This window comes from Heloderma suspectum, chromosome 2 (genome assembly GCF_057233095.1).
Source record: "Heloderma suspectum isolate Gila_16-S chromosome 2, 16-S_ref, whole genome shotgun sequence".
NCBI lineage: Eukaryota > Metazoa > Chordata > Lepidosauria > Squamata > Helodermatidae > Heloderma > Heloderma suspectum.
This window is the reverse complement of record NC_139459.1, coordinates 192,265,824-192,285,654: the sequence shown is the minus strand read 5'-3', so window position 1 is coordinate 192,285,654 and position 19,831 is coordinate 192,265,824. Positions and strand designations below refer to the sequence as shown.

Genomic DNA, 19,831 nt, shown 5'->3' with positions numbered 1-19,831 from the left:
AACTCAGAATATGGGGATTGCTCCCTTATCAAACAACAGAGGTTGGAAAAAGTGGCGATATTTTAGAATCCTTGAAGCCTGATTAGCCTAATAAACATGATGTTTTGTGTTCTGCTCTAGATTCAAGGGCAAAACTGAGGAGAGAAGAACTGGGTTGGGTGGAAACGATTTGGAGATACTATGGCTAGGCTACATAAAAAAGCTTTACATTGACTAATTGCATGATTCTTTGGATCCTGGCCTGTGTGTGTAAGGAGCGCTGCATTTGGGTGTGTCCCCTTCTGTGTGTACATATTAGCAGAGGTGGCAACACTGAATAGAACTGTGCCTGATTCTAGAAAACAGTTCAGCATAGACCCCTGAGCCCCTTCTTTTGTTCTGGTGTTGCAGCACTTCAGCTTGGGAGAGTTTGGGGAAAACAGATGGAAAGAGAGGGTGGTTAAAACAAAAAAGGATCTCCCCAAACTGGGGAATGGGCATTAAAATGGCAAGTGTGGTTCAACTTAAACAAGGGTAAAGTGATGCACGCTGGGGCAAAAAAATCCGAAATCACATAAATGCTGATCACACCTGAACTAGCGGTGACTGACCAAGAAAGAGATCTTCAGGTTGTGGGGGATAGCTCAATGAGGCGTTTATCAGGTGCTTGTCATTCCCTGCTCGAAGTTTGTTTTAGAGCAGGGAATATGCAGCATTTAATTGTGAAAGTGAAAGAAAGCATGATTTCCTCTTGTATATTTGTGCTATTCTGCTATATCACAGTAGCATCTAGAGGTTATTCAGTGGAAAAGCAGGAAAGGAAATGTTCCACGTGTAGTGCTGGAATCTCAGTTCTGTGATGAAACTGAAAATAGATTGTTGTTGTTGTTGTTCAGTCGTTCAGTCGTGTCCGACTCTTCGTGACCCCATGGACCATAGCACGCCAGGCCTTCCTGTCCTGCGCTCTCTCCCGGAGTGTGCTCAAGTTCATATTCATTGCATCCGTGATGCTATCTAGCCATCTCATCCTCTGCCGTCCCCTTCTCCTTTGGCCTTCAGTCTTTCCCAGCATCAGGGTCTTTTCCAGGGAGTTTTCTCTTCGCATTAGGTGGCCAAAATATTGGAGCTTCAGCTTCATTATCTGTCCTTCCAATGAGCACTCAGGGTTGATTTCCTTTAGGATGGACTGATTTGACCTCCTTGCAGTCCAGGGGACTCGTAAGAGTCTTCTCCAGCACCACAGTTCGAAAGCATCAATTCTTCGGCGCTCAGCCTTCCTTATAGTCCAGCTCTCACAGCCATACATTACTACTGGGAAAACCATAGCTTTGATTAGACGGACCTTTGTCGGCAAGGTGATGTCTCTGCTTCTTACTATGCTGTCTAGGTTGGCCATAGCTTTCCTCCCAAGGAGCAAGCGTCTTTTAATTTCATGGCTACAGTCACCGTCTGCGGTGATCTTGGAGCCCAAGAAAGTAAAATCTGTCACTGCTTCCATTTCTTCCCCTTCTATATGCCAGGAAGTGATGGGGCCAGATGCCATGATCTTCGTTTTTTTAATGTTGAGTTTCAAACCAGCTTTTGCACTCTCCTCTTTCACCCTCAACAAGAGGCTCTTGAGATCCTCTTCGCTTTCTGCCATTAGGGTGGTATCGTCTGCATATCGGAGGTTGTTGATAATTCTCCCGGCAATCTTAATTCCGACCTCTGATTCATCCAACCCAGCATTTCTCATGATGTACTCTGCATATAAGTTAAATAAGCAGGGTGACAATATGCAGCCTTGTCGTACTCCTTTCCCAATTTTGAACCAATCGGTTGTTCCATGTCTGGTTCTTACTGTTGCTTCTTGACCCTCGTACAGGTTTCTCAGGAGACAGGTAAGGTGGTCTGGTACTCCCATCACTTTCAGAATTTGCCACAGTTTGTTGTGATCCACACAATCAAAGGCTTTAGCGTAGTCAATGAAGCAGAAATAGACGTTTTTCTGGAATTCTCTGGCTTTCTCCATGATGCAGCGAATGTTGGCGATTTGATCTCTAGTTCCTCTGCCTCTTCGAAACCCAGCTTGTACTTCCGGTAGTTCTCGGTTCGCATACTGCTGAAGCCTAGCTTGTAGGATTTTGAGCATCACCTTGCTGGCATGTGAAATGAGCGCAATGGTGCGGTAGTTTGAACACTCTTTGGCGTTGCCCTTCTTTGGAATTGGAATGTAAACTGACCTTTTCCAGTCTTGTGGCCATTGTTGAGTGTTCCAGATTTGTTGGCATATTGAATGCAGCACTTTAACAGCATCATCTTTTAGGATTTTAAATAGCTCGGCTGGAATACTGTCATCTCCGCTAGCTTTGTTGTTACTAATGCTTCCTAAGGCCCACTTGACTTCACTCTCGAGGATGTCCGGCTCAAGTTCAGTGAGCGCACTATCATGGCTATCAGGGACATTCAGATCTTTCCTGTATAGTTCTTCTGTGTATTCTTGCCACCTCTTCTTAATCTCATCTGCTTCTGTTAGGTCCCTGCCTTCTTTGTCCTTTATCATGCCCGTCTTTGCACAAAACGTTCCCTTGAGATCTCCAATTTTCTTGAAGAGATCTCTAGTCTTTCCCATTCTGTTGTTTTCCTCGATTTCTTTGCATTGTTCATTTAAGAAGGCCTTCTTGTCTCTCCTTGCTATTCTCTGGAACTCTGCATTCAGTTGGGTATATCTTCCCCTTTCTCCCTTGCTTTTCGCTTCCCTTCTTTCCTCAGCTACTTGTAAAGCCTCATCAGACAGCCACTTTGCTTTCTTGCATTTCTTTTTCTTTGGGATGGATTGAGTTGCTGCCTCCTGAACAATGTTACGGACCTCCGTCCATAGTTCCTCAGGCACTCTGTCTATCAGGTCTAATCCCTGAAATCTATTCCTCACCTCCACTGTATATTCATCAGGGATATATTTTAGGTCATACCTGAAAGGTTTAGTGGTTTTCCCGACGTTCTTCAATTTAAGCCGAAATTTTGCAAGAAGCAGCTCATGATCTGAGCCACAGTCAGCTCCAGGTCTTGTTTTTACTGACTGTATGGAGCTTCTCCATCTTTGGCTGCAAAGGACATAATCAATCTGATTTCGATATTGACCATCTGGTGACGTCCATGTGTAGAGTCGCCTCTTGTGCTGTTGGAAAAGAGTGTTTGCTATGATCAGCATGTTCTCTTGGCAAAACTCTATTAGCTTTTGTCCTGCTTCATTTTGTACACCAAGGCCATGCCTGCCTGTTATCCCGGTGATTTCTTGACTTCCTACTTTAGCATTCCAATCCCCTATGATGAAGAGGACATCTTTTTTTGGTGTTAGTTCTAGAAGGTGTTGTAGGTCTTCATAGAACCGATCAACCTCAGCTTCTTCGGCCTCAGTGGTTGGGGCATAGACTTGAATTACTGTGATGTTGAATGGTTTGCCTTGGATTCGTACTGAGATCATTCTATCATTTTTAAGATTGTACCCCAGTACTGCTTTTCCCACCCTTTTGTTGACTATGAGTGCTACTCCATTTCTTCTAAGGGATTCTTGCCCACAATAGTAGATATGATGGTCACCTGAATTAAATTCACCCATGCCTGTCCATTTTAGTTCGCTGATTCCCAAGATGTCGATGTTCAATCTTGCCATCTCATGTTTGACCACCTCCAGCTTACCTTGATTCATTGATCTGACATTCCAGGTTCCTAAACAATATTGTTCTTTACAGCATCGGATTTTCTTTTCACCGCCAGACACATCCACAGCTGAGTGTCCTTTCGGGTTTGGCCCAGCCGCTTCACTCTTTCTGGCGCTACTTGGAAATACCCTCTGCTCTTCCCCAGTAGCATATTGGACACCTTCCGACCTGAGGGGCTCATCTTCCGGCGTCATCTCTTTTAGCCTTGTGATACGTTCCATGGGGTTTTCTTGGCAAGAATACTGGAGTGGGTTGCCATTTCCTTCTCCAGTGGACCACATTTTGTCAGAACTCTCTGCCATGACCTGTCCGTCTTGGGTGGCCCTGCACGGCATAGCTTATGGCTTCACTGAGTTACGCAAGCCCCTTCGCCACAACAAGGCAGTGATCCATGAAGGGGTGAAAATAGATACAGTGGATTAACAGCCTCGTGTAGAAAAGCTCTGAATGGAAGATAATTCATGTCGCTCAAACAAAGGGTCTGAAGCAACTGGCCAGAGATTTTGCTGCGAATGGAATGAACAGCTCTAGAAGATGCTCAGGGCTCATATATTGAGGTAGGCTCAGGGCTCTTCTGTGCTTACAGTACTGCTCAGTAATGTTTTAGTGTTGGGCTGGGTGCCTGATGCTATTAAAGACAAAATTCAAAGCAGGTCGCCATTTCAAAACAAAGGCCTCACCTCAGCTTAACTTCCCATTCTAATAATTTTAGTCAGCATGTATTTGCTGGGGGTAAACATCTGTCACGTTCATCTCCCAGAAGTGGTTTCAGTGAGATGCAAAGTCACAGGTGCAGATATTAGGGGAGGTTAATGAGGATCCTCAACTAATGCTAGGATTATTATTTTTTAAATGTCGCCCTTAACATTCCACACAGCCAAAGCCTGGCTTGGCAACTTGCTTGTTTCCCACTCCCGCTAGGACTTTAGCGGTAAGGTTACACTTAGGGAAAACAGATTATTCAGCTGCAATTCCACAGGAGCCTAGAAAAAGTGCAGAATGTGGGGCTGGCTGCGGAATTCAGCTTTCTGAGAATCTGAATTCATTTTAATAAATGACGTTTCTAGCCCTTGTGGCTGTGAACATGTGCTTGAAACTGTATAAGCAATGCCTGCTGAAATATTAGAAGCAAAACTGGTGGCTGAATAAGATAACTAGTGGTTGGGTGAGGGGTTCCAGTGACCAGCCCAGCATCTCCCGTCATGGATAGCAAAACCAGAGTGTTTTTATTGGTGTTGAAAAATAGTAAAAACTGCAGAATGGACCAAATGTGCATTATTTATTATTTGCATCATCATCATCATCAAATTATGATTACATAATAATTGTAATTATATAATTATCATATAATAATTATAATTATATAATAATAATTATAGAGGTTGTAGAATTCAGCTTTTTTGGTGCAGAAATAGAAATATATTATTTTTTTTAGCATGGAGAACACCTAAGCCTGACCATTAGCTGCTCCTGTCATATGTTATATGGGACAAGCCCAGGTTTAGGCAGTGCAAAACACTGGTGGCTAACAGTCTGAGCCAGTCTTCCCCAATCTAATGCCCCCCAGATGGGTTGGACTACAACTCCCAACCAGTATGGCCAATTCCCATGCTGGTGGGGAATGATGGGAGTTACAGTCCAACACATCCGGAGGACACCAGCTTGTGAAAAGCTGCAATTCCCTAGTCCAGATGTCATCTCAGCCATGAACTTCCTGGGCCATGTTTCCACAAAAATGGAAGGGCAAAACAAACGAAGGAATAACGGAGTTTTCATGAAATCAGCATGGCTCCATGAAGGACTGCACTGCACCATTATAAATCCCTGACAGAAACAAACTTCTAGGTGGGGTGGGGGGATTGGAAGTGAATGTCACCAGATTGGCAGGGGCTGCTCAACCAATAGGAGAGGCTCCGCCCTCCAGGTACTACTCCCCTTAATGGCAATCTTGGGAACAAGCCTCATTGGCTGCAACGGGATTTACTTCTGAGTGGACTTCCCAGATCAATGCCCCATTTTGCCCATTTTTTCCCCTTTCCCTCTAAATACCAGGCTACCGCATTAGCAGGCACCCCTGAATTAAATGGGCTATCGCACGATAGTGCAAATGTGTGATAGTGCATTTTTGGGGACAAACTTCACTGACTACAACAGGAGTTAGCAGGTGCCCCTGAACTAATGCATTAATGCGCTATCGCGCATTAGTGCAAATGCATGTTACTGCCATTTTGTGATAGAGCCAAGATATTGACATGGAGGGCATGTGCCTTAGCATGTAATATACGAAAGCTGAACTATGAAGCTTGTGAAAGGGGACCGAAGGACACAAAGGAATATTAGCCATGGATCCTACCTAGTAGTTCTGGGGAAGCGACCTGAGAATGAGATAAAACTTATTTTCAGGCTGTAGTGAGATCACTTGCTAGCCCATGATAGCATGCTTATATGCACTAGTGATCTTGCGCTTATTTTCAATGTATTTTTTTTTTAGTTGGTCTCTCGGCATCCTTCTCCAAAATGGCGTTGAAACTTCCAGAAAACAGGGAGGGAACACTCAGTGAGGCCACAGGCCAGTGAGCGACATGCCCCCATGGGCAGGACTATGAGACCAACGCAAGTGCGGGTGATGGAACACACCCCAAGAAGACCGTAACCAAGCCAAAGTAAAGAGGAAAAGTCGGACTATAACCAGTCTCAGAAGAACTGGTTTTTCTGCGATAAACTCCAGGACACCTGCTGGATGGCTACGATGTGCGACCTCAACATGCAGCCAGGCTGGAGTAAATCACCGGTAGAAACACACCCCTGGTTGGCCTTATGCAAGCCACTGTTCACTCAGCCGTTGGGTCAACGGCTCCAGCAAAATGGGGATAATAATACTGGCCTATCGTACAGGATTTCTGAGAGTATATATACTATGTGCTTTGGACATTTGAAATGTGCTGTATTTATTATGTTATTAGTAAATGCCATCAGGAAGAGAAAATACAGCCTAGTCAAGGAAAAAGACTCCATTGACTTGCCAAACCATACACCTTCCAGAATTCCAGATGTTGCTTTGTCCTTAGGCAACATATCATGTTTACATTGCTACCTCACTACAGATGTCACTGCATCTGCTTGGTGACCAGGAATATAACTTGAAACAAGTTCGAGCTAAATCAAGCAAGTAAATTCCCACAAATGGGTACCTGCTGTATCCAAATCACGAGGCTGAGAGAGTGCCAATGAAACACTTCCCAACTCTCAGATGCCAGCTGCAGACACATTATCCTCTAGCCCAAGCTAACAAAAGAGCTGAGGAGTGACCAGGCAGCTGAGAAGCACAAGGCAGGCCTGCCGCCTCAGTGTTAAGGAGGGGTTGATTGATGGCTCCAGTTGTCCTGCCAGAATTACCTCCCCTGCATTCCAGGCAACGCTGTGTTACAACTTTATTAGAAGAGGAGATTGGAGCATTTGCTGACATCTCTCACTGTTCTTCCCTTCAAGCAGATTTGTGTGTGTGAGAATAAGAATAGTGGTAGTAAGTGATAACAGTAAGAACCACAACCACTGAAAAACTTCCCTTTGCGGACCTAGTTGGCAGTTGCGTAACATCCCCTGCTGTTACTGATGTGCAGCTGATGCATATACAGAACTTTGAAGGACAATTCCTGGAAATTCACATCTGCATAGGCATGGAAATGTCCCTTCTTCCTAATAGGCTGGCTCTGGTTTCAGGATTTGGGTGGCTCTTAGACAAGGCATTCACCGTGGGCTCCCTTAGCCAAAAAGAGGTAGTTCTCACATTGCCTCTGACCGTCTTGGGTGCTCCACACAAAAAGAATGGTAGTGCAGCTGTTTCGGTCATCATGGGCCTTTTGCCAATCTTGGGCACCTGGCAAATACCTGAGCTCACCACCTTCTAGAACTGTCCTTGTGACCTAATAGGGAACACAACTTCTACATACACTTTTAGATCCCGAAGCAGAAGTTTAAAGGCCTTGGTGGATTTGAGAGGGGCCAATTAGAAACAGGTCAGGAATCAGTATATATTGGTTTTCTCAGGCTGTATACAGAGAGAGCGAGAGAGACGGAGCACGCCAGCAAAAATTTCTCCTCACTCAGCTTTTTCCTGTCTGAAGCATGGGTATAACCGATATGTAGAGACTGGGTGCTTCCAGATGGAGGGCACCTAACACTACCGGTCAGAAGGCATTGTTTAGATAGCCTGTCTTTTTCTCCTTATGGGATTTTCCGTAGTAAGAAAAATGATTGAAGAAGCAACAGGAAAACATGGGAATGTCATGGAGGGCAGATGACGATGTCTAGACCCTAAGTAAAATTCCATGAAAAAGCGCCAGGGTGACGGCACAATAAAAGCCTAATTTGGAAGCACCCACTGTCTGTTGCTTCAGGAACGGTACAATTACATCAGCAATATTCATGCAAATACAGCATGTGTAGTAAATCTCCCACATGTGTGCGCACACACGCAGATGCGCACACTCTCTCTTCCCAAGTATCAGCAGCATCGCAGAGGGTGAACTTCACCTTAATACAGGACTTTGGAGCCTTCTCAAGTCTGATAATTGTTGCTAAGGTTACCAAGAAGAGGTGACTGTAGGAGCCCAGGGTCAGCCAAGTATCTTGTACCGCTGGACTGGAAACATGGAGGAGCCTCCAAGAGTTGGAGCCTAGCTAGTTGTGTTGGGATACGTTATCTTGGAGAAGTGGATCTTCAGAGTAACCATAAAAAGGGCTCATGTTTATTCTGGCAAGGTTCTTACAAAGGAACAGTCCAGGAGCAGCGGGTATGTATCTCTTTTTAATGGGCAGACTTCCTCCTTCCTTAGAGAACAGGAATTAAGTCACCTGTTTTGACTTCACAGCAGCAGAAAAGGACACGTGCATTATCTGTTATGCACATCAGAGGGTTTGTAGCAATCCCAGTTAGCTAAGGCACAGACATACTGTTCCCACAGGGAAACTGCTACGTACTATTTTAAACTGTATCAAATGTACTTACAAAAAAAATTGGACAGTTCCTAGGTAGGGATAGGAACTGTCCTATCAGTGGGAAAATGAATTCTGATTATGCTTTTAGAGACAAATATGGGTTACATACTAAAATGGGTTTCGTAACAAGTTTCCTTGGCTATAAAACAAGACTGGCGAGATAGAAGCATATTTGAAATTTAGCATGGAGTTGCTGTGCTACATCAGGCTGTTCAGTTGTGCACCATCCTGTCTTTTTTGATGAAGAGCAGTTAACCACTCCATAACAAGGTGTAGCAATTGCTATGTGTAGGTCACAGACTGAAGCATCCCCATGGTGCCAGCATTTTTGTTAGACAAAAATGCTATTTGTCCCAGGCATTGGGACAGTGTTGTGTAGTGGCTAGAGTGTTGGACTGGGACCAAGATGTGGGTTCTAGTCCCCGCTCGGCCATGAAGCTCACTGGGTGACTTTGGGCCAGTCACTGATTCTCAGCCTAACCTACCTCACAGGCCTCTTGTGAGGATAAAATGGAGAGGAGAAGGACCATGTTCCTTGGAAGAGGAAGAAAGGTGAAATATAAATGTAATAAAGAAAAACATCAGTGTGTGCTCAGGTGGAAGGAGATACGCACGGCAGCAATGGAAATGCCAGGGCAAGCCTTAGCAGCCTTTTTGCTGCCTAAAATAAGCCCACTCGCTTTCAGTGTGCACTTGGTCCTCCAATCCCAGCCCCTCACGGAAAAGCCACTATTTCTGGGAGGCCCACTGAGGCCTGTTTTGAATTGAGTGGCCTATTTCCATCATAGTGGGTCATTATAAGATCTGTGAACCATTAAGAATTGGTGCCTGGGTTTTCTTTTCCCTCCCCATCCTTTTTTTCTTTTGTGTTGTGTCTCTTTAAGATTGCAAGCCTGGGGGCAGGCCTGTTTTTATTAATCTGAAAGCCTCTCTGGGATCCTTACTGGATGAATAGTGAGTGGGGTATAAATCCTAATAATGCTAGCACTAATAATAATGGATTATCTTTGGCTATCTTCTCTGGGTGCCACTGCTGCCCACAATGGTGCGACGGGTGGCTGGAAAAGCCTCCTCCGTAGTCGGCACCATCTATAGCATGTCCTTGCGAGGGAGATCTGCCTGACATCTTCATTGTAAAGGTTTACATGCCAGGTTAAGATCTTCCTCTTAAAGCAGGCATTTAATCTTTAATCAAGCAACAGATTAAAGATTAAATGCTTGCTTTAAGAGGAAGGTCTGAACTTGGCATCTAAGGGTGCAATCCTATGCAGACAGGTGTCTGCCTCCGAATTCGGAGGCAACCACCTATCCAATGCAGGGCAGGAGCACGGAGGGGATAATTCCCTCCACGCTTCTCTTGCCCTGCATTTTTGGCAAGACAGCCAATTTCGGGAGGGCAGAGTGGGGGAGGAGGCTGCTGGATGACACATAAGATGTGTCGTACTGGCATTTCCGCCCTCCCAGCCCAGGAATGCCCCATTTTGGCCACTCCATGCTCCTCTTGCAAGCGCAGAGCATGGGGTCTTGGAAGGGGGTTGTTTTCCTGGAAAACCAGATATCCTATGGCTGTCTAGCCGCTGACTAACAGCCACAGAATTGCTACCTAAATGTATTAATTTTACTGGTGGCTCCTCAATGTTTTTAATGTCTCTAACATTTAATATTGTATTATTTTGACATTTTGATTGTATTTTTGGTTAACTGCCTTGTTGTTTGGTTTTATGATTGTATAATACTCCGAGTGCACTTGCCAGTTGGGCGGTGTATAAATCCAAAATAAATAAATAAAAGTAGTAATGTTGGAGGTGCCTGAAACATAGATGTCTATGTGCACATTGCAGGTGAAGTGTCTTTGTACCATTCCCACAACTGCCAACAATTTAATAACATGTGCCCCTGCTCCGCCTTGCATTAATAACATGCGAGTGAGTAGATGGAAAAACAAAATATTTCATCCAAGATGATGCCATATGCACCTTAGGTAGGCATGTGCGCCCTAGAGCAGTTATGGTCCCTGACAAGTGTCACAAACCTGCCTTAAATCGTACTCACCTTCACCCTGCTACATCAGAACACAATATGTATGAAGTGCCAGTGCACACGGGGCAGGAGGCAGCCCAACAAGTGAGGAAGGTTGTGTACTGGGGACCTGTGCAGAGCCAGCCTTGGTTTGCTCACAGTCAAGATTTTAGGACACCATCACCAGGAAGCAGCATCCCAACAGGAAGCATGTGGTGTGGCCTTATTGCCAGTAATTCTATCAGCCCCTGTTTTTTGACCCTCATTGTCCAAATGTGCACGCAAGCAGTCCAATCTTGAAGGTGCACTTTGAGCATTGCTGTCGCAGAACCTCAAGAAGACTGGGGTGTGTATTTGCTTTCCCATCAAGTTTTTGTTTCCTGGGGTGGTGGCGGCAGTGCTGCAAATAAAACCTAACGCAAAGTCACATTTTCCTCCTCTCTTTATTTGCTACAACAAATTACAGTGGCTGCTACGAGAGGCGCAGGTGCCAGAAACACACTCTTACAGTAAAGCCTGCTTCAGGAAAAGCACGAATTGGAGCTTTGATTTGGCATGGAAGGCAGCAAGTGATTGAGCTCCTTACAGGCACACTCAGCTTCCCCTGTCAAGAACCTCTTGAGGGAGCAGAGCCAGATTCCATGAGGAGGTGGTTTTGCTGTGTCAAACACATTCGCTACAGTCATACACATAGAAATAAGAGGCTAAAAAGAACTTTTATAAATAGTTCTCAAATAATAGTTTTGGCTGCTTCAGAAATGAGCGAGCGAGCGAGCATGTGTGTGTATAGAACAAAAAAGGAGAGAGAGAGAGAGAGAAAATCAGAGTTCCTGTGTTCTGTCTCCAGCTATTATGGGGTGTGTGTGTGTGTGTGTGTATAGAACAAAAAAGGAGAGAGAGAGAGAAAATCAGAGTTCCTGTGTTCTGTCTCCAGCTATTATGGGGGGGGGGGTGAAAGAGAGAGACAGACAGACAGACAGGCAGACAGACAGACAGAGGTGGGATTGCTGGACAGTGGAAGTTCAGCTAGTGCAGCAAAGAAATGCTCTTGGTCTATATTTTGGGAAGGGTAGAAGCATGTCCTGCCTCTTCCACCTGCTCCAGATTAGAAGGTCTGGAAAGGCAGAAGAAATCTACAGTCACTATGATGCATCTATCAGAATTTAGCTTCCTGAGGGCTTATCTGCATGATTATTTTGTAAATCAGTAAAGCGATGTGATTCTTTCTCATAGCAACACTATAGACAACAAACCTCCACAAAAACAAAAACAAAACTCAGTGCAGCTGCCAGATAACACCATCAGGGGAAGTCCATGCTGCCCACATGTCTCTAGAAGGCGCCCCCATCAAGCGCAGTACAAGGAAGAATAGCTTGGGGATGAGGGAAAGGCAATGAAATGGTGCCTTTACCATGGGAGTCTGTTTTAAAAGCACTTGTCCCGCACCCCCCAAAATAACAGCACTGCAAGTTTACAAGCAGTGATTTACTGGTCTGGAAAACAAGGTTTTTTTAATGTATGGAAAAGCTCCAGAGGCTCAAAAACTTTAAAAGTTCTTCAAGCTAGCAGAGAAAACCTTAAAATCATGCCTATGGTGTAAGTTCAGAGGACACCACCATGTGTACGTAGGGGGCAGGGGGACTTCTGGCCTTATATAACTTTGTGACTTTTGCCCCTTGAAGCAAATCTCCTCTCCCAAAACTTTCATGTCTGTCCTTCCCCTCACCCTGCAAAATAGATTCAAAGTCAGTTAAAATGCAAATATTGCAAGTTAGTCTGTATACAGGTAGATAAATTCTGCATATTTGTAAATCTGATTTGGAGCACGGAATTGGTATTTCCTTGCTACAGAATACACACAGCCCTAGAACTTGGTGCAGGAGGGTGAGGTGCAGGAGGTTTCTTTTCCACGCACCAGTTCCCAGACTGGAGTGCAAGAAGGCACCAAACAACATTCATCTTTTCATTTAAAAAAAGCAATGAAAGTGGCACAAATAAAGGTATTGCAAGAAGGCAGGCTGTCAATTTGGATTAGCAGCACAAGAAGCCTAAACAAGGAGCCATAATCAGAAGAAACAGGTTATGCGTGGTGGGGTGATCATGAGCTGCTGCCAGGAGTTTGCAAAATGTCAGGATAGGGGCACTGTGCCACTTGAGACATCAGCTACATGCACAGAGGTCAGTGTCATGGATTCCCCAGTAGTGGGAATAAAATTAAAAGTTGCAAATAAAAATTGCTTGGCCACTGCACCATCCCCACACCTGCATTTAAATCCTTCTATTCAAAATGGCAAAATGCCATTTATAAAAGCCGCATTACCAAGAGAACTAGGGCAGAATCCCAATCACTTTTCCCAGCTGAACAATCTGTGGGCAGGGATACATAATGTTCCCTTTCCAGATAAAAGATGGTAAATGGCCCACTTCGGGGACACCAAGTGGAAATGGTTCCACTTCCTCTTCAAGTGTGGAACACTTTATTTCAAAGGAGATTTCCCCACTGTTACTATCGGGAAAGTATTTGGTCCCTCCAGGCTGGTCTCCTTGTACCTTTCCAGCTAACACCTCACCCTAGGCTCAGTTTGCTCCTGGGCTTTTTAGCTTCTTCTCCAGTGGCTGCTGAAAGCTTTAGCTCACAGCATCTGCAGGCCTGTAAGGAAATTCATCCTCAGCCAAAGGATGAAAAAGGCCCACTTCTTTGGTCAATAAAAAGGCAGCATGCGGTTTGCAGTGTTGAGAGAAGCGCACAGGGTGAATGCAGGACGTGAATCCCCCACCCCATCTCCTCCAAACCCTGCTCTGGAGTCGCTTCTCTAACCCTATCAGCTTCACGTTGAAAAAGAAGGTTCTAGAAACACAACACTATGATTGCTGAAAAACAAAACACTGAAAAGCCCATCCGGCAGGGGTGAGCTTGGAATCCTGCGGTGGAGGGTGGTGGCAACGGCGTTCACGCCAGCAACTCAACTCCTTGGATGGCGACGTTTTGAGAAAGGAGGCACCGTGGAGACTAGGAGCTGGTTTTGTCGTCTTTTAAATCGTACCTGCAAGATAAGGAGAGCCTTTTTGGACCTTTATGACATAAAACAACCTAACAGCAGTAGATCCCAGGCAGTGAGGTGAGACTCCACCCACAAAAGGAGGTGTGGACAGTTGCTGGGAGAAGCATAAATTCTCCGGACTTCCCGCTGTGCAGCTTCTCGCTGTGATCGGGAGAGGAGGGGGTGGCATGCCAAATGACCCTGAAGGTGGAGGCAAATTCTGGCATTTGTATGTTTTGGAATGCACCCTAAAAGGAACCTCATTCACATCCCTGAAGCTCCTTTCCCTTGGATCCACATGTCCAAATGCCACAGGCATCATCTCTTGCCTTGTCATACATAGGGATGGTCAATAATATCTAATCGTAAACCGGGGAAATGCAGTACAACAAACATTTGAGGCAGTGTGGTAAGGCATCTCTTGTCCAACATCTTCCAGATGCCCTGCTTGTCCAACATGTTCTGCTTGGCAGGGAGGGGCTGGCCCACCAGAATAACATGCCTAATACTGCAAGGTGCTCATGTGCAACATGGCTCCCACCATCTTCTCACCTCCCCTGGCTTGCTCTGTAATGCTAGAAGGAAGTCTGAATCAGGACACTGCAGGTTGCTACCATTATTCAGGCGCATGGATTGTGATGCGATCAGTATCAATTTGTTCTAATCACAGAATCAATGTGTGTGTTTTTTAATAATTGTGGCTTCGAAACCTTATTATGTGTGTATTTTGTTTTTATGCTTTGAGGGTACTCTAGAGAATGCAACTCAAGACATTTTATGAATGAATAAGTATGTACATCCAGCCTGGACTGTGAGTTCAAAAAACAGTTTTACAAACGGGGAGCATTCACAGTGGAGTGGGGTGGATGGGAAGGGGTGGGTGAATGAGGGAAACAGAGGAATATTACAGTTCCAGGACTAGAATACTTCATTGTTCCTGGGTCAGAGAAAACCCCTGCAGTTCTCTATTCCATGTAGCAAGGATTTGCTCAATAGGGGTGATCTAGAAGCCCCACTGGCATATAGAATGATCTGCTCTCACACCCAAGTCTCAAGAATGAGACAATCCCAATTTAGAATCAAGATTTCCCCCCACTATGTCATGGCCCCTGAATCCAGTGTCCCACAGTGCCCTAAGGAAGACTCAAGTGATGACGGGGTTCAAGTTGCTTTCCCCAGGGGAGATCCTTTGGTATCTTTGCCCATGCCTCTCTACCAGTGGACATGTGCCTATTACCACCTCCATCTTCTCAGCCTCACAGAAGCAAAAGGATACAAAACCAGTTCAGGGCCCTTTAAGGAACACAGTCAACTCCCCCCGAGGAGGGGAGGCCTAATCCTGAACAGCCATCCATAAGGCTTCATGCAGCTACAGCGCTCTGCTGAGGCAACAACTCCCTGTTACGTTGAATGAGGGAAAAAGCTCCAGACCGTCTAAGCTCACAGGCAGCTGTCTGGGGGCCTGATTCCGTTCACCTGAACCTGGGTGCTCTACGCTACCATTCCCTGATGTGCCTTTGGTTGCTTCCAGACGGAGGGCTCCTGGCGCTACCTGTCAGAAGGCTGTGCAGCAATTCTGTCTTTTTTTTCCTTAACGGATTTTCCACCATAAGAAAGAAAGACAGAGGAAGTTGTGGGGGATGGACGGACGGACATGGGAGGGTTATGTGTGGCAGGTAACGATGTCTGGACCCCGTGTAAAATCCTGTAAATGAGGCAGGGTGTCAGTGCAATAAGAACCACGTCTGGAGCACCCTTTACTTATTGTGATCTTCCTGGATGCAACTCTACCCAATAGGACCTTACAAGATGTGCTGTGACTGTATGGGCAGGAGGCCCTGTTACTGCCCTTTCCTTGATGGGCCCTCGCTCACCAAGGCTGTGCGTAATGAGCTTTCCCCAAATTAAGTCCAGCCCTGCTTCCTGGGCCTTTGCAAAACAGGATGCACTATGAGAAGACTCCCCAGCCCAGATAGCAAAACCGTCTCTGCCAGTTCACTGATTCTCCAACATACACGAAGGGGAAGAAAAACTGAAACTGGCTTGGCCATTTTTTCCCTGTACACCTGCTCCTCCTATACTCACCATTGTGCCGCACCTTGGGTCAGGTCCTTCTGCGAGAGGTCAATGTGCACCTGGGAGGCAAAAACACAGAGGAGGCAGGCAGTCATGTGCTTGCTCCTCTCCAGCAAGGAGCCCACTTGCTGTCAAAGCTAAACGCACAGCAGCAGCACCAGCAGCAACCCCCCACTACCTTTCCAATCGGCTCCCCTCGGGACATGAAAGAGACGCTGTTTTTGATGTAGGCCTCCAGCTTCCTTCGTTGGGCTTCTTCCAATGATAGATCCCATTCAAACCTGTTGCAATTTTATTGTATTGTCTTAATTACTGTTGCTTTTGGAATATGCCTGCTTTTAAAAAAATATATTGTGCCTTGGGATCCCTTGTGGATGAAAGGTGACTCAGAATTTTTTACAAAATAAATAAAGGGTAAATCTCAGGGGTCATTTACCACACATATGAGCCCATATTGCTTTATCTTTTTGTACCCAGGATAGTGACATCATGGTAAAAGTGTGAATTTCCCCTCACTGCAGTAATTCAAGCTTATGGTTGGAACATAGAATCTAATCTGTGTTGGTGAATCCAAGTGTGGAAACAGGGAGTAATAGCTAACTTGGAATTAATTAACCCAATATAAAAGGATCTAATCTCATGGGTAGACCGTGGTAATGGCTAAGCTCCTTCAGTGTTTGAAGACTTTAGGGTGCAATCCTAACAGATCTGCCCTTGATACTCATAAGTTGCCGAACTCGGAAGGCTCAGGAATGCCGAGTGGGAGTCGCGGCAGAGGCGGTCCTTGCCTCTGCCATGCCTCCCGCTCTGCAATTTAGCTAGATAGGCTTTTTCACCCATCTAGCTGAGGCTTCAGGGAGGGGGAGGGAAAGAAGCTGGGGGGGCTTGGGGATATGGAGTAGGATGTCCCCTCCCCTCCCACCGGCACGCCCCTTTCCCCTTCTCTCTGAGGTTGACTTTGCAACCTTGGAGAGGAAGCCAGCGCGGATTCGGAGGGAGCTTGGATTTCTAGGTCCGAGCACCATCTCCAACCTCGGATCCAGAAATCTGAACTATCCTATGGCCCCCCAGATTCTTTCTAGGGGCCACAGGATTGCTCTCTTCATGAACAGTAAGACAGCCCTTATTTTGAAAACAAAAGCTGGATCTGATTATTCACTTTATACCAGTGGCAGTTCTAGCTCCATGGAGTCTCCCGCTCCCCGGTCTGGTCCCTATAGTGGCATTTTCAGGCACCCACCCACCTACATGCAATTGCAGCCTCCCTTACTTCTCATTGAACTCAGGATTAAGAGTCTTCTTCCGCACCGTAGTCTTTCTCTTGGTGACACGGGATTTGTCAGGCAGGAGGATCAGAGAGACATAGGGGTCAGGACTATCTTTGGTGCTTGACTTCAGGTTCCTGGAATGGGAGCAAAGGGGTGATTATTAGAGAGGGCGGCAAAATGTAGTGCTGCCAAGTGAACAGCAAGGAGGCATTCTAAGACAAGACTGGCACAGGAAGGTTAAACTGTGGACATCATGCGTGGCAAGAGAAGCTGATCAGGTTCTTCAAAAGACAGTATCTCACTAGTGAAACAAGTCCCTTCCTTCCACACCTATTAACATGTACTCTTTTATCATATATATATATATATATATATATATATATATATATATTTAAAAGTAAACTTTGTTAGCATCTGACTGCTTCCACACTGCACCACTCATATGTAGGAGCATTCCTGTGGCCCTTCCAGCTGTGCTTCACCATTTTGGGTTCAGAACTATTGAAAATATGAGTGCCAAGGGAAATGTCTGGATAAACCCTCAGCAGGGTTTACTTACTGTAGGGGTGTGGAACCTCTTTCAGCCCGAGGGCCGAATTCCATTTTGGAAAAGCTCTTGGGGGCCACATCCCAGTGGTGGGTGGGGGCTGAGGGCAAAAGGTAGCAGAGCCTCAAAGACCAGAAATATCCAAAATACAACCACATTTTAAAGCTCTTCCTGCCAGCAACTGAGGCTTGGGAGGGGCCTTTCAACCTTTGAGAATGGGGTGGGCGGGAACCACAAAAAAGCTGGGAAAGCACCAAATGACTGGGGGTTGGGGGAAAGGGGGGGCAGGGGCGGGGCCTTGTGGGGAGCCCCAGAGGGTGGGGCGGGGCCCCCAGCTGGGCTGAATTTGGCCCCTGGGGCTGAGGCCCTACACCTGACTTCCTGTATTTTCTATTGCCACAGAGAGCCCGGTGGTAGAAACCAAAAAGAGGATACATGCTGACAAGCACTTAAAGCAAACACCCTCTTGCAGACGGGGGGAAAGAATCCAGCAAGGTGGCTGAGAATTGCCCCCCCTTTTCTATCTCCAGTCAAGAAAATGTAAGCACCCCTTCCTGAGGCTCATGCCAAGCTGTCCCTTCAGATCCTTCCTCCTTGAACCAGTGGAGGCTGGTGGCTCCAATGTCATATAGCTCCTTTATTTATGTATTTATTTAGTTATTTTATTTACAGTATTTATATACCGCTCCATGTCTAGAATAGATTTTGAAGCAATGAACACAAGAGATAAAAGAGTAAAAGGATGAAAAGATTAAAACACCAGATTAAAATTATGCTATTTTTTTTTTTAAAAAGAATACCAATCAAAACTGTGAGTGGTCAATTACGGAATGCCTCCTGGAACAGTGCTGCAGTCAATTACGGAATGCCTCCTGGAACAGTGCTGCGTTCAGGAGGCACTGGAAGCAGCACAGTGTTGGTGGCTTTAGAGTTCAGACTGGTTCTGACTGAAACCCGGAGTGTATTCACCGCCCCACTGACATCGGAGCCACCAACCTCCACCAACCCAAACAAAACAAACCTTCCACCATCCTACGGCCATTACCTGCAGGCATGTATGATGGCAATAAGTTTGCGTGCATCCATGTTGTACCAGACAGTGAGGTGCAGTTGGCCCAGGGGTGAGTCTGACAGCTCCAAATTACTGCAATACCGGGAGACATAACCAGAGATGAGCCTTAAGAAGTTACAGCAGCACGTGGGGTTGGGACAAGGAAGGGGTAGGATATTTTTAGACACTTTTTGGTAGCACGTGCAGCTAGAGGAAGGAAATGTGATGAAATTAGGAATATTTAGAGTAACACGGAGATGGAAAGGAAGGTGCAAGTTTTTAAGATCTGCATGAATTAAAGGCAAGAGTACATGTTTTCCATGTTGAACCCACAGATGCAACGGGGAGTTAATGTAGTGTATAGCTGTGACAGCGGAATGCATCAGCAATGAGAAGTATGTTAGGTAGTGGTAGCTACCTATACACAACAGCAATGAGGGAGGGCTGGAAAGCAAGACCATCGAGAGCTTTTCTGCAGCTCGTATTGCTGCAGGGGAAGGGAGTAAACTTGCTGGTTTTCCCAAAGCCCAGATGAGCACTGTGCTGCAAGACATACAGCAAAGGAGCGCTCATCTTTTGAAGTAGTAAATATATTACGTACATAAACAGCAAGCGTTGTCTGTCCCTTTCTGGCAAAAAGCTCCAAGACCACTCAACCGATCTGCATCAACAAGATGTTATTCAAAAGCCCACAGTGTACTGACTTCAATTCCATCACCTGACCCTAGACTTCACAAGTCAGATTCTAGTCTCCCTCCCTTCTAAAAAGTTCCCTTACTGTAGGCTGGGAAAGCCCTCTGTGACATCAGAGAAGCAAGGCCAGTAGCAGCCACAGAGGCTGTAACCACTACCAGTGCCCCCCCCCGCCCCCCCAACACAAGGCCACCAGGAGATCAGAGCAGATCAAGAGAAATAGGGCAAGCGGAGAGGATAGAGATCAGGAGTCAAGTGTCCAGATGAAGAGGAGGGGAGAGACGGACTGTCAGGAAACGGGCTCAATGACACTCAGTCAATCATACTGCTGCATCCTCTGTCAGTATTAAATAAATGTTTAACACATACAAAATGGCTCTAGTGACAGTGAGGAGTCATATATCTCTCAGCACCATTCATGGCACAGGCAATAGGTGACCAGCACACTCGGCGGCCAA

General features: G+C 45.8%; 1 protein-coding gene across 1 annotated transcript in view; it reads right to left on the bottom strand.

Annotated features, from left to right (window-relative positions):
* Positions 1-11,121: 11,121 nt before the first annotated feature.
* The window catches only part of ESYT1 (extended synaptotagmin 1), a 63,873-nt gene continuing 55,163 nt past the window's right edge, over positions 11,122-19,831 (bottom strand). Inside the window, exons 27-31 of the mRNA XM_084837012.1 lie at positions 18,675-18,773; positions 17,085-17,216; positions 15,993-16,095; positions 15,824-15,873; positions 11,122-13,741 (exon numbers count right to left, since the gene is read on the bottom strand). Coding sequence (XP_084693138.1) covers positions 13,708-13,741; positions 15,824-15,873; positions 15,993-16,095; positions 17,085-17,216; positions 18,675-18,773 — 418 coding nt within the window. The 3' untranslated portion in view covers positions 11,122-13,707. The remainder of the gene's footprint in view (positions 13,742-15,823; positions 15,874-15,992; positions 16,096-17,084; positions 17,217-18,674; positions 18,774-19,831) is intronic.